Source organism: Equus caballus, chromosome 6, assembly GCF_041296265.1.
Source record: "Equus caballus isolate H_3958 breed thoroughbred chromosome 6, TB-T2T, whole genome shotgun sequence".
Taxonomy (NCBI): domain Eukaryota; kingdom Metazoa; phylum Chordata; class Mammalia; order Perissodactyla; family Equidae; genus Equus; species Equus caballus.
Window position 1 is genome coordinate 26,620,619 of NC_091689.1, and position 14,202 is coordinate 26,634,820.

At 53.9% G+C, this 14,202-nt stretch overlaps 1 protein-coding gene across 13 annotated transcripts in view; it reads right to left on the minus strand.

The window, feature by feature from the left end:
* PASK (PAS domain containing serine/threonine kinase) overlaps positions 1 to 14,202 on the minus strand; it is a 36,437-nt gene that overhangs the window by 10,385 nt on the left and 11,850 nt on the right. For 6 of the 13 annotated variants that reach the window (XR_011439884.1, XM_070270725.1, XM_070270722.1 and 3 more), the window contains exons 7-13: positions 13,553 to 13,813; positions 11,514 to 11,682; positions 8,406 to 8,562; positions 3,571 to 5,195; positions 2,211 to 2,392; positions 1,576 to 1,743; positions 57 to 182 (exon numbers count right to left, since the gene is read on the minus strand). Coding sequence is in view for 10 of the 13 variants with exons in the window: in XM_070270725.1 (XP_070126826.1) it covers positions 57 to 182; positions 1,576 to 1,743; positions 2,211 to 2,392; positions 3,571 to 5,195; positions 8,406 to 8,562; positions 11,514 to 11,682; positions 13,553 to 13,813 (2,688 nt within the window). In the remaining 3 variants the exon portion in view is untranslated. Of the gene's footprint in view, positions 1 to 56; positions 183 to 527; positions 817 to 1,575; positions 1,744 to 2,210; positions 2,393 to 3,570; positions 5,196 to 8,405; positions 8,563 to 11,513; positions 11,683 to 13,552; positions 13,814 to 14,202 lie in introns of those variants that run through there. The other 7 variants (XM_070270728.1, XM_070270724.1, XM_070270723.1 and 4 more) reach the window with 4 other exon arrangements.

Below are 14,202 nucleotides of genomic sequence, written 5' to 3' on the forward strand. Positions count from 1 at the left end.
AGATCTTCTCACGTGAGCAATGTCAGGGCATCACCAAACGAGAAACACCACTCCACCTTGATGATATTGGCGTGCTGCACCCTGGACAGAATGGCAATCTCTAAAGTAACTTTTCCAAATCTGGGATCCTCAATCCAACAATCCTCTAAAACCTTCTCCTTCTTAATGAACTTCACCACCACCTACGAAGAAAAAGAGAGGGCAGGTAACTGCAAACGTTCCTCTCGCGTCCCATCGAGCCTGGTGCCCACTGCTGGTTCACGGTGGCAGCGGAACCTCCGCATTCACCTCCCCCAAATCCCAGAGACGTGAAAGAAGACACCTAATGATGAAGCCCTGCAGCGGGAGGAGACAGAGAGGAGAGGACATGACATTGTATGCACTGACACACCACCAATGCTGCTAACTCTGCAGCCCTCACAAAACTTTGACATTAAAAGAGAAAAAGGGAAAAAACTCATGAATAAATATAAATGGAAAAAAATCCCAAATAAAACTATTAGCAAACCAAGTTCAGCAGTGCATTAAAAGAACATTATAACGTGATCAAGGATTGAGTCTACGAATGTCAGCTGACTGATGTCATTCACCGCATCAACAAAGGAAGCAAGGATACAATCATGTCAACAGATGCTGAAAAGGCATTTGAGAGAACTCAGCACTCATTCTTTAAAAGAAATTTTTAATGAGCTGAAAATAAAATGAAATATCCTCAAACAAAAGGTATCGATCAAGAAATGAAAGGAGCATTGTCACTGACCGTGAAACACCAAGAGACCCAGTCACATGCCTGTTAGTAACGCGGCTCTGCAGGTCCTGGCCAACATGACAGGAGGGAAGGAAAAGAAAGGACGATGAGAGATAAACAACAGTGCAGGAGAGACAGCTGTCATTACCGGTAGAGGAATGATCCTTAATCTAGAAAATCAAAAAGGACCCCCTGAAAAATGATCAGAACCAGGAAGACTCTAATACACATATGTGACGTAGCTTTGGTAAACTCCGGCAATAAGTGAGCAGAAAGTGCAGTGGTGAAAGGATCCCACACGTGGCCTTCCCAGGAATCAGCAGGCCAGGCACAGGGACACTTGGGCATCTCCAGGGTTCACAGGGACAGGCAGTACTGTCACCATGTCAATTCCCCCAAATCACAAAATGCCCAGCAACCACAAATCAAATCCCAACAGATTTGGGAGGGAGGGACAGCAAAGTCCGAGGCTTATTTGGGAGAGGAATATGTACGAACCGCCATCACTACTGAGGCCAAGGAAGGACCCTTACAGGTCTCAATCTGCAAATCGACAGGATGTCAGCCCCTGGGGGTATGAAAGGACAAGGGGTGAAGTCCGCCAGTGCGTCTGAAGCAGTGAGTAGGATGGCCTGCCGTGAACGTGTGTGCTGCCAGGAGAGCCTTCCTATGTCTGACCCCGCCGGGTGCCAGGCCGTGTGCTCGGTGCTTCACACGGAGAACTCCTTCCATCCCACTGGAATCCCGGAGTTTAGACACTAAGGGACTGAAGTCATCGAGCCATCTGAAGTGGGGCCTGGCCCGCTTCCCTCCAAGAGCCAAAGTACCTCCTTATTTTTTTCCTTGTCCACTGCGGTCCACACAAAGCCAAAGGCCCCACTGCCGAGCGGGCTCAGCGTGCTGTACTTGTGGGAGTACGCACCCTCACAGGCCGCCAGCCCTTCCAGTTCTACAGCCTTGGGGGACTCCTCCAACCAAGATTTGGTTTTGAGCATCTGTGAATGCAAAGAAAGGTCTGAGGGACCACACACAACCGCAATGAAGAAAGGAGGCTGCAGCAGGCAGGTGCGTGTCATCCCACTGTCCCCAGCAGCCGTGCACCCTCCCACGCTGGGGGCCGCAGCAACCACACCCTACACTGCCACTCCCTGCTCCTGTGCCCACGGGGACCCAGCCCGAGAACCACTCTCCATGGGGCATGCCAGGTGGCCTCGACACATCGGTCCAAAATGGTACACAAGTCGAAACGTGTTCACGCCCCACCCTGCACAGAGGACATACGCACATTTAAAATCCTACATGTGGCTTCATCCTTACACAGGATATTAGAAGACAGTGTGAAAGAGTCACAAAGAGACCCTCTTCCCATTCCAGAGGAAACAGAGAGAGAGAGATGCTGATTGGAAAACATTTTCTACACAGAAAGGCGAGTTCAAGGCAGGAGCAGACTGCAGATACCAACTTCCCCCAGGCTGGATCCGGGCAGCTCGCACATGGAGTGGCTGGAGCTGGGCAGGCTGGCCAGGAGCAGGCGGGTCCGCGTGGCCGAGTCCCGGTGGCTGTGGAGGAGGTCTTTCACCAGCCAGCAGCAGAACAGGGTGGCGGAACCTTGGAGCTCCACTCGCTTCACCTCAAACTGCACACCTGATGGGAAGGTGAGACTGCACAGTGCTCCGCTGACACCACCACACAGCTTCATGATGAAAAGGGCGCGCTCCCATAGAACAGCGTGGGGATGACGCAGAGCCCCCGGGACGGGCAGAGGCAGAGGACACCTAAGCTTGGAGAAGGGGAAAGCCGTGGAGGGCAGGCAGGGAGAGGCCAAGCATGGTGGCAGCAGCTCAGCACGTCCACCAGGGCAGCCAGAGGCCAAGAGAGAGACCTGTGACCACCTGCCAACTCGGAAAGGCCTGGAACACTTGCGCCAACACACCCTATGCAAGGAGTCACTGCCTCCAGGTGAAGGGGTGTGAACGGCTCAGTGGAAACCATACAGTCTGTGCCTCCTCTCGCTCATGCGGCCACACGACATGTCAACCACACTCACACACAAACCCGTAAAGCTTGTGCATCTCTACACACATCCCCACGTAGCCTCTAGGACACACCTAAACAAACCTGGTTATCTTTTTTCAGGAGGAGGAGGATTTACAGGGCATTTTATTTCCTTCTTCCTGTTTACATTTTCTAATATTTCTACAAATAACAAGTATTACTTAAATAAGTTTTTAAAGTCTAGGAAAAAAGTCCTAGTGATCAACACTATGAAATCAGCAATAAGGAAACAACTGGCTAAAATAACGTGGACCTGTTAGGAAATTAGGAAAATCAAAGCAAGTAAAACAAACATAATCACCTCCAAGGGGCAGTTGAAGGGCCCGGTCATCATCCTCCCAGAGCGGGGACTTGAGACCAGAGCAGCCTGGGCCCCAAGAGCACATGAAGACCTCCTATAGGACCCCGCAGCTTCGCACGTCACTCCTTGCCACACGTGTGACGGCCGGGGCCTGGCTGGTGGCAGCCCGACCCCTGCTGCACAGAGGGGCTCCTAGGCAGGGCGCAGAGGTGGAGGGGACCTCGGGCTCCCCCTCCCAGGCACATGCACCGGTAATCCTGATTTTCGAGAGGTAAACTCTAACTACTTTAATACAGCATTTCTGCCAAAACCATTCAGGGGGGTGAAGCCATCAGACCGCAGGACAGGGACACCCATGCACCCCGCTGTGCTGTGCACCAGGGGCAGCACACATGCCAACAGGAGATGCAGGACACGGACACGGACAGACACACACACACACACACACACCCCCGCTGGGACATACTCAGCCGCGAGCCATCTCGGTGGTAACAGCTCCCCGCATAGGTGCCCTCCTGGATCTCATGCTGCAGGCTGGTGGCCCCGGGTGTCACTGAGCTGTCCCCTTTCACAGGTGTGGAGGTGACCTGGATTTTGCCGAGCCTGGGCTCCTCTGATGGGCACGCATCCACGGGACTGGCTCCTGACACAGGAGGGACGCAGCCCGGGCTTTCTCTGCCATTCACTTCATAGTGTTCAGAGGACAGCACACATGTCTCAGATGGTTCTGTCCCATCAAGTCCCAGACACCTCTCACGGAACCGCCGGCCTTCACCAAGACCGAAACAGGTGCCGGTCAGCAGTAACAGCTCTCTATCGTCCAGAACATCTGAGCTCTGCCCCTGCAAACTGCTCACATCGACGTCTGACCCCACCAGCAAAGGAGAGGTCGTCCCCGTGAGCTCAGACGTAGCGCAGGAACAGTTTGAAGAAGTTCGGTCTGTCCATTCACTGAAAAAGCGCTCCCTGAGGTTCCAGGAGAACGAATTTGCGTCGGCCTCCTGGGCTTCCTGGGCCTCCACTGCATCCAGGACGCCAGGGAGGTCTGTGGCTAGCGCGTAATAGGCTGAGGAGCTGCCCGTGCGGCTGCTGTGCAGGTCTCTGCCTTGCAGGTCACACAGCGACACAGGGGCAGAGAACTGGGGGTGCTCTGCTGGGACCAGCTCGACATAGGAGACACCCAGAGGTCCCAAGAAGCTCGATTTGGACAGCTGCTCCTTAATTAAGCACGTCTGCAGCTCTTCTCTGTCATTCTTCGCTCCCAGCCACGGCTCGTCCAAAGTAGGCGTCGAGAACGAGAGCCGCAGCATCCCGGAGGGGCTGGGGGCCGAGTCCCGGCTCCCCTGCTGTGCCCTCCGCTCACCCGAGTATGCAGCACAGTGCATCGGGACGCTCAGCCCCGCCGGCTGGCCCACGGCACACGGCTCAAGCATGGCCGCCTCAGCCCGAATGTTTGAATTGCTGGCACTGCTCGAGCCCATCCGTTCCAGCTGTGCTTCCTGATACGGGCCACACATTTCAACATTCCTGCTCCTGTCCTCAGTGGGGGCTGGAGTTTCAGAATCTCCTCTACGTGAAGCAAATGGTTTTGTGCTCCCTGGGTCAGACCTGCTTCCTCCCAAACGGTCCTGTCTGAGGCTCTCTGTTGCTGCAGCTTCCTCTTTCTCCAAGACAGCGTTCCGCTGGTCCTCAGGCAGTGACTGTTGGCTACGGGCTGGGAGGCCTCCTTCTGAGATGTTCCACCGGTCCTCAGGCAATGACTGCTCCTGGGCTGGTGGGTTTCCTTCTGGGATCTTTTGCTGGTCCTCGGACAACCACCGTTGGCCATGGGCTGGTGGGCTTCCTTCTGGGATGTTTTGCTGGTCCTTGAACAATGACCATTCCTGGTATGGTGGGCTTCCTTCTGGGATGTTTTGCTGGTCCTTGGGAAATGACTGTTCCTGGGATGGTGGGCTTCCTTCTGGGATGTTTTGCTGGTCCTTGAACAATGACTGTTTCTGGGATGGTGGGCTTCTTTCTGGGATGTTTTGCTGGTCCTTGGGCAATGACCGTTCCTGGGATGGTGGGCTTCCTTCTGGGATGCTGTCCACCCTTGGGATTGTAATATGGAAGACATAGTTACCTGGGGGCCACAGAAGAGTCAAAGGAGAGATCACATGGATTCCCCCTCTCTCAGAGACAAGTGCAAATCATTTAACATCATAAACTTATAACAGAAAAAAATGAATAAATTTTCTAACTAAGTTAAAAAATAAAATACCAATTCACATAGTCTCCAGATACATCCACATTTAGCAATGATTTATCACAGAATGCCACTGAGCCCCCAGGACCAAATGCACAGGCTTTGGTCAGCATTCTCATTCTGTGAGTGGGGCTCCCACACTAGCCGTGCAGCCAGCGTCAGCCCACCTGCCTCAAGGAGGAGAGGAAGAACGGAAAGATGGGATTTGAGAGTGTTTTGTACACTACACAGTATGAAACTGTGACTGGCTACAAACACCAGGGAAACAGCTCAGAGAGGGCCGGCGCAAGAAGGAAGAGCGAGGCCGGTAAGGGTAGGATTCGCAGGATGGGGGTCTAAGAGGTTCCTAAGAGCTGGAACAGAGAGCCCACAAGAGCACAGTCAGCACGGGGTGACCACTGAGGAATAGGCTACCACAGCCCAGACAAGGCGATCCAGGGGGCTGCGGGCCCAGTGTCAAGACGCCCCCACGGCTGGCCCTGCCACGGCAGCACCCACGCAGCAGATCGTGCTGAGCACCTGCCCCATGTTGGCCCAGGGCCAGACGCCGGCACCAAGACCAGCAGGATGTGGCCGTGCCCAGCCTTGGGGGGTGCCGACATGCTGGGATCTGGTAAGTGTTGCAGCAGAGGGTCATAAAGAGGCACAGGAGAGGAAGGACCCGTCTCAAGGATGGTTCCACAGAGGAGGGAACTGTGAGCAGAGTTCTGAGGAACAGCAGGAGTCTTCTGGGGAACTGAGGGGTGGGATGAGCGTCTGTGGAGGCCAGACAAAAATTACCTACGTCTCTCGCCACACCTACCCCTCGCTCTCTCTCCATCTATCCCAGGCCAAGAGGCTAGCCCTTGGGCCCGTCTCCAGGGAGCTGCCCGTCCTCTGCAGTCAGCAGATGAGGCTGGAATTCTGGCCACGGGGAAGTGAGGAAGTAAGGGGTGGGCTTCCGGGAGAGACTTTAAAATCGGGGGGCCCCTCCCCTCTCTCCCCTGCCCTCTCCTCAACTGGTTAAGTTTACGTGCGATGAGCAGCCCCAGGGACGGCAGGGCCTCCAGCAGTAGGCACGTGGGGACCTGAGACCCCCGCCAGCTTGTCTGGGCATGCCACTCAGCGTCTCAACACTTCATCTCCAGTCTAACAATCAACTCGGCTTCATCATCGACTGGCTGGACACAGCAAGACCGAGCTCCCAGGTTCCTGGGAGAGTCAGAGGAAGCACTAACATAGTCCCTGGAGCACAGAACACTCCGTACATCTCGCTTCCCTCCTTCCTTCCCGCTTCTCAGCTATTTTCACTGTTTTACTTATTTTCCTGACTAGACCATAATTATTAGGGATGAGCCTTCAAGTCTTTTGCAATGTTTATTTGTTGAGTGAATAAGTAAATGAATGAATGAGGGAGGGATGCAAAGCAAATGCTTAGAACCGTGAGATCAAAAATGTCCAATCTAAGAGAAATGCAGGAATCGGAGCATCTGGTGGAACTTCCTCGTTGCACAACTGGATCCCAGAAAATAAACTCTGCCCCCGGCGCTGACACCAGCGAGCGCCCACGGGGGCCAGGCCCGTCCAGCTACACGCACCCCTGCACAGGGGCAGGCTCCTCCCTCCTCAACTGTGGGTGAGCACATGTGGGAGAGCCAGCAGTTACACTGCTCACACACCAAAAGTGGGCCCCCAGTCAGGAAGGAAAAAGCCCGGGAGTCTCAGCCATGACAGGAAACCCCATAACATCCGTCAGCAGGAAAACATCGACCCGAAGCACGGTGCTCGATGAGAGGTGCTGGTTTTGAGGTAAGGCCACATAGGAAGGCCCTTGAGGTGTATATAAGTGTGGGTACACATGCACAGACACACATTAAGACAACATGCACAGTGTGATCCTGTTTGTGTTAAAGGAAAAGAGCAGCTGTATGTGAGCACACACACGTGTATAATGTATGCTTATATGAAATGCACGGGGAAAACGGTCTAGAAGGACATGGCTGCTGACAGCGGTTCCCTCTCTAGGGGAAGCTCGGCGACAGTCACAGGAACTTTTGCTTTTTATCATTATTCTTCTGCACTTTAAAAAAACACACATATTCATGTATTACCTATTTTTTAAATAATTTGAAGAATAATAGAAAACATAACAATGTGGATAAATCACCCAAACCTAACGATGAGCAGAAGAAGCCAGACATAAGGGGATGCACAGGTCAAGTTCAAGGACAGGCACTCTGACCATCATCGTAGCCCAGGGCAGTGAGGGGCACCGAGCAGAAAGGGAGCCGGGTGCCTCCTGGGTGAGAGTGGAAAGGATCATGGATCGCATACCACCCACAGTTTGGGGCCTTACTGTACGCTGTGCAGCAAAGAGATTTTTAAAAGAAAAAACTGGTTGAAAACCGATCAAAATGCTTTGCACAACAGGACGGATAATTGAACAGTGGACTTTTTATTTCTACTTTTTTAAATTTCCCAAATTTTCTAAAATGAACTTCCTCTACTCTAAATGGAATACTTTGTTATTTAAAAGGGCACAGAGAGGGCCCACCCCGTGGCCGAGTGGTTAAGTTCGTGCGCTCCGCTTCGGGGCCCAGGGTTTCGCCGGTTTGGATCCTGGGCGCGGACATGACACTGCTCATCAAGCCACGCTGAGGCGGGGTCCCACATAGCAGAGCCAGAAGGACCTACAACTAGAATATACAACTATGTACTGGGGGGCTTTGGGGAGAAGAAGAAAAAACAAAAGATTGGCAACAGATGTTAGCTCAGGTGCCAATCTTAAATAAAAATAAAAATGCCAAAGAGAACAGATTCAAATAATTTTGAAAAGAAGAAAATTATGCTTGAATCAGTTCCCTGGAACTTACCTAAATGCTTCCTTATCTGTAGAAAGGGGACTGTTTCAGAGGCTGCTGAGGACTGGCCAGATAACTCAGAGAAGCGACTGCATCGAGGTGCCCAAGTAGGTGTTCCGTGGCTGTTACCACTGACAGCGGCCATCTCTCTAGAGGGCTCCTCATCTGCCCACCACCTGCCCTGACCGTCAGCACACCCTTCCTCAGAGGACTTACCCCGGAGCTGGGGGAGATGGGAGGGAAGAAGGGAGATGGCCTCCAGTATCCGCTTGGGCCTGGGTCCCAGTGAAGGCTTCTTGGCTGCCCACTAGCTTTAGGGTCTCATCTCGTGGCAGAATGTGGTCACCAGCTAGCACAACGTCAACACTTGGATCTACAGCAACAGCAAAAGAGAGTGTTTTCCACCTGCAGGCACACCCTGCTGAAACAAACCTCCTCGTTTCCCCATGGCTCAAGGGCATGGCAGGGGGCTAACCTGATCTTGGAAACTCCCCCAGCCCCACCCTGGCAGCATGTCCCAGATCCGACCACCTCTCATCACCCCACGGGCACCCCAGTGCAGGCCAGCAGCCTCTGCTCTCCATGCCGCTCTGTCCTGGGCCTGCACCGGACTGGCATGATCTGACTAACATGCAGCTGGAGCATGGCCCTCCTCTGCCCAAGCCCTCCAAAGGCTCTGCCTCGGGGTAAAAGCCAAAGTCCCTAAAAAGCCTACCTCCTGCCCCTCTCCTGGGGGCCTCCCTGTCACACCTGGAGCATGCCAGGCCTTCACATTGCTGCTCCCTCTCCCAAAAATGCCACCCCTGCCTCCTTCAGGGCTTCACTCAAAGCCGCCTTCCTGGGGGCCCTCCGAGGCCCACGGGCCCTGAGAGGGCACAGCCTCCTCCTGAGTGCTGGTCACCTCCTACACTCGGCACCTATGCTCCTGAGTCACCTGCTTCCCCCCAGCTCTACGGGACGCCTATCTACCCACGGCAGGCCCTGGCCCACAGCATGTCAAAGGGACTAGAGGAGTGAGACCGTCCTCATTAGACACCAGTCTGGGTTGGGAAGGGTTAGAAAGAATCCCGCCCCCAGCTGACGGAAGTGGGCGGGCTGGCACCATCTCTCCAACGGGCATTTCCACAACAGCTAGCAAAAGCCCTCACCCCAGGCACCCAAGAACACCATTTCTAAGACTCATCCTGAACAAATGGGTAAAGAAGATGTGGTATATATATGTAATGGAATACTACTGAGCCATAAAAAAAAACCAGAATCATGCCATTTGTGAGAACATGGATGGACTTTGAGGATGTTATGCTAAGCGAAACAAGTCAGACAGAGAAAGACAAACACCGTACAATTTCACTCATGTGTGAAGATAAACAAACACACAGATAAGAAGAATAGATAATGGTTACCAGACGGGAAGAGGGTGGGGGAAGGGCGAGGGGTAAAGGGGCACATGTGTATGGTGACAGATAAAAACTAGACTATTGGCGGTGAGCACAATGCAGTCTATACAGAAGTTGAAATATATAATAATGTACACCCGAAATTTATAATGTTATAAGCCAATATGACCTCGATAAAATAATTTTTAAAAATTATTGAAGAACCAAAAAAAAGAAAGAATTCATCCTGAACAGACAATGAAAGGGACAGAACTTTTGTGATCTTCCCTCCCCCACGCCAGTCTTCTACAAAGAACATGCATTACACACACACATGGAAGAATCTGGAATTCTGGAAAAAGGAAAGGGAATGTTATCAGTGATAGAGAAAAAAATTTGATAAAAGGACAGTCTTTGCAGAGAGAAAAACCCAGATGAAGGAAACCTCGTGTTAAGAAAAGGGGCAACTCAAAGAAAGTCAGCAGTCGAATGAAGCATCTTTTAAGACAAAATGTCACACTCCAGGGGTTGGCCCTGTGGCCGAGTGGTTAAGTTCGTGTGCTCCACTTCAGTGGCCCAGGGTTTTGCAGGTCTGGCTCCTGGGCACAGACATGGCACCACTCATCAAGCCATGCTGAGGCGGCACCCCACATAGCAGAGCCAGAAGGATCTACAACTAGAATTTACAACCATGCGTGGGAGGGTTTTGGGGGGAAGAAGAAGAAGAAAGAAAAAAAGAAGATTGGCAACAGATGTTAGCTCAGGTGCCAATCCTAAAAAAAAAAAGTCACATTCTAACTTCTAATGTCCCAGAGTGACGCTGTGGCGTATGAGCCACACTTCCTGCCCAGGTACTGCGGAAATCCCACAGGGAGCCCAGAAAACTGAACACTGCAAGAATAATTGCTCATTTACCAACCAGACACCGTATAGTCCCATTTTTCCCTCAGTGACTGTGTTAAACACACTTATGTGTTTAACTCAAACACCAAGCCTTTCACAGACTTGCCCTCTGGTGACAGCAGGGAAGCCTTTCCCAACTGCACCCAACCTCACCATGTGTGGACGGCACGGCAAGAGATCGGTCCTCTGGAGGGCGCGGGAGCCCACCCCACGCACTCGGGGCCAAGGCTCGCTGCTTGGCAGTCCTCGTCTCCTTTTCTGTCCCCACTCACAGGAGAGCAGAAATCAGGGACGCCCAGCGGTTGGGCAGACAGCACACGGCCCAGGGGGTGGGCACAGGCAGAGCTGGGAGCACCCCCAAGGCAGAGCCGGGGTGCAGCTTCTCCTCACTCTTTGTCAAGGGAGAGGAGCCCCAAGGAGGCTGCAGGGCGGCCCCCGCTCCTTCCCAGGAGCCCAGGCATGGGCTCTGCTGGGTCTATATACTCCCCGGGCTCCGCACCCTGAGTGGGACCCTTTCAGGACAGGAGCTGGGTGCACACTGTCTACACCCACCACTGCGCCTAACACGTTCATGAGTGGGGACTCGGGGTATTTGCTGGAATAACTTTAAATACAAGGGATAAACGTGCATTAATAAACAAATACTGCAGGACTATTTAGCTTAGGGATTAATCTGATACGCTGCATCAATTCTGTCTTAAGCTACGTAAAGCTACAAATATTTACTTATGAAAGAAGGCTGCCAATTAGCCACTGTGTCCTAGACACAGGCGCACGGTGACTTACCCTGGGGATTCCAGTCCTCCCCTCTAGGCTGACACGCTTGTGAGACTCACACCCGTCCCATCCCCCGGGAACATGAAGGCCAGTGAGAGACAGAAAGGAACACCAAACCCACGCAGACAGGGTCCCACAACGGCCTGGCAGCCACTCACTCACTCTCCCCAGCCCACCCGGCATGCCCATACCCCCAGAGCCCCATGGAGGCAGGGGCCGTGTGGCACTGGGCAGCCACAGGCATGCCCGGGAGGAGGCCCACTCTCACCCTCGCCTGCGCTGGCCAGGTTCCAGCCCTGCCGGGGGTCCACAGTCGTCTCCCCAGGCCCACTCTGGCTGCCAATGTCCAGGCAGTCAGCCAGGTCTGGCAGCGGCAGGGAACTGTCATATGCGGGGTCCATGCAGTGGTAGAAACCAGGAATCAGGAAGGTGATGTTCTAGAAAACAAAGGGCGGCACTTTAGGACCTGGCAAGAATTCACACTGACCCACTGGACCATCCGTCGTCCCTTCAGGGGAAAGAATGGAACGATGTGAGCACCTCTCTGGATGAGGTTGGAGAAGACCCAGGTCATGTTCCTCCTGACGGACCTGAAGCCCCTCTGATGCTCAACATGGAATTCATGAATTGTTTTCCTTTTGCTTATGAGAAAACTAAATGAACACTCTGAAGCTGGTCATGCCGACACCCACGCATCTTCGGAGCAGATGCCTGGCCTGGGCCACACGTCTTCCTCACACCCAGGAGCCGTGTTTGCATGTTTCCCCTCACTCGGCCCACTGGGAACAAGCCGTGCCCCAGCATAAAAGGGCAAAAGGACCTTGGGCAGCAAGAAACCGGCCCCTGAGGTCCAGCAGGCACCTCTGCTGCACTGGCCGTGCCTTAGCGTGAGGGTCCCAGGCCAGAAGTCACAAGGACAGGTGCTTTCTCTGAATGTAAGTGGCCCCCACTCCCAGACGGTGGCCCACGGCCACACGAATCAGAACACACTCTAACCTCAGAGGGACATTCAGAGTCCACCCACACACACCCCTCAAAGGCTGGGATGCCCTCAACGTTCCTGTGCAAATCCCTGGTCCAGAAATTATGCTGCATTTTCATTGACCTCAATTGAACTAAGTGTGACTTAATTTAACTAAAACTTAGCTCACTCCCATCTCAGTGTCTCTATCAGAGAACAGAGAGGACCTGCTGTTGGAGCCTCAAATCAGGCGAGAAAGTTGACTGGCTGTCACACTGTCACCGGGTCTTGGGTCGGCCCTGGCATGAGCGACAAGAGGCCACGGACGCTCCCTCCCTCTGCAGCAGCCTCTGGTGAACAAGGCACCCCCTGAAAGGCTGCGGGGTATGGGGGCCGCTAGGAGTCAGGAGCCAGGCACTCACAGCAGCGGGAGGGGTCAGGGGCCACCACCTCTCCTTCCCCGATTACTCCCTTCCCACTGATTGGGGACCCATGCCCCCACCTAGGGAGCCCTCTAGGACCCCCCAAGGAGGGGCATTCTGAGGCTGCCTGAGATCCTCACCCTGGGAGCCCTGCCACCAAGCACCACACAGGGGCTCCCGACGCTGGCCCCAATCGGCCAGATCCGTGAACGGACGAGCCTGGGGAGGACGCCACCCCCAGCCAACACCACATGGTATAGAATGAGCTGTCCTGCTAAGCTCAGCCCAAAGGGCCGACCTGTGACCAAAATTCATGATGGTGGTGTTTTAGGCACTAAGTTTGTGGTGTTTGTTTGCAATAACAGACACCCACTGCTCAGCACAGTCCTGGACAAGAAAAATAGGGCAGTCAACACCCCCAGCAGGCCTGGCTCTGTGTGCAGAGCCTTCCACCTCCCCCTGTTCAAGGAATTTAGAGAATGCTCAACCCAAGGAAGAATGTTATAGAAACACCTTCCTCCAGCCCTACCACACAACAGGCTCCCATGACGGCCCCCAGGACAGTCCAAGGTGTAGACGAGCCCCGGCCTGCAGGTTCAGAGCGAACCCCACAGCTGTGACAGACACCTCATCCAATAACAGACATGACTTCATATGGGAAGGGGCTTCAAGGAGAGAGCCCCCTCCCTCTCCAGGGGCAGCACATTGCATATGACAGGAGCCCAAGGGCTGAAGATGGTCCAGGGGTCATCGAGTGCTCAATGTGGGGTGCAGAGAAAGGAGCAGGCAGCAGGAGTCAGGGAAAGCCAGGGAGCTGGACAAGAAGAGAGACGCACATGGCCTGTGACAACACACACCCTCACTGTGGGACACAGAGCAGCTTCCCCACAGGGGCCTCGGCCAGCACTCCGGGGAGGGCCCCACCTTGCCCAGGAGCTCTGTCTTCCCATAGCCGAACAGCATCAGCGCAAAGCTGTGGTTGATGCCGTAAATGGTCCCATCTGGCAGGAGGGTGATGAGACCGCTGATGGTGGAGAACACCCAGATGGATGCCGAGTAACCCCATTTGGGGGCCGCCTTGCCATCTTCAGCCTCCTCACTACTGGGTTTGGATTTCAGTTTTAAGCTCAGAGGGAACGTGGTGCCATCCTTGGCTCTTCCAACAGACCTCTGAATCTTGAGATTCTGAAAAAGAGACACGCCACTGAGCTGACAGCAGCATCTCATGTGCCCGAGCGGGGAGTCTTTGCTGCTTTGGATTTCAATCCCACCCCATGCCCGTCGTGGGGAGCAGCCCCAGAACATCTCACTCCCACCCTGCTCTTCTTTCCTCCATCTCCCCACACCCCGCCCTCACCCCAGGGAATGCAGAGCTCTGACCCGGAGCCATGCCTGGGGACCGGGAGACCCGAGGCCCCACATGAGAACAGCCGAGCACAATGCACGCAAGGGCAATCAAGAAACGCACCAGGACTGGACCGGCATCTGTGAGGCCCCGCAGGGCAGTGTTTCTCTCGCCTCGGCCTTGGAGCTCTGCTATCCCCAGGGTCCCACTTCTGTGGGCGGCACCAGCC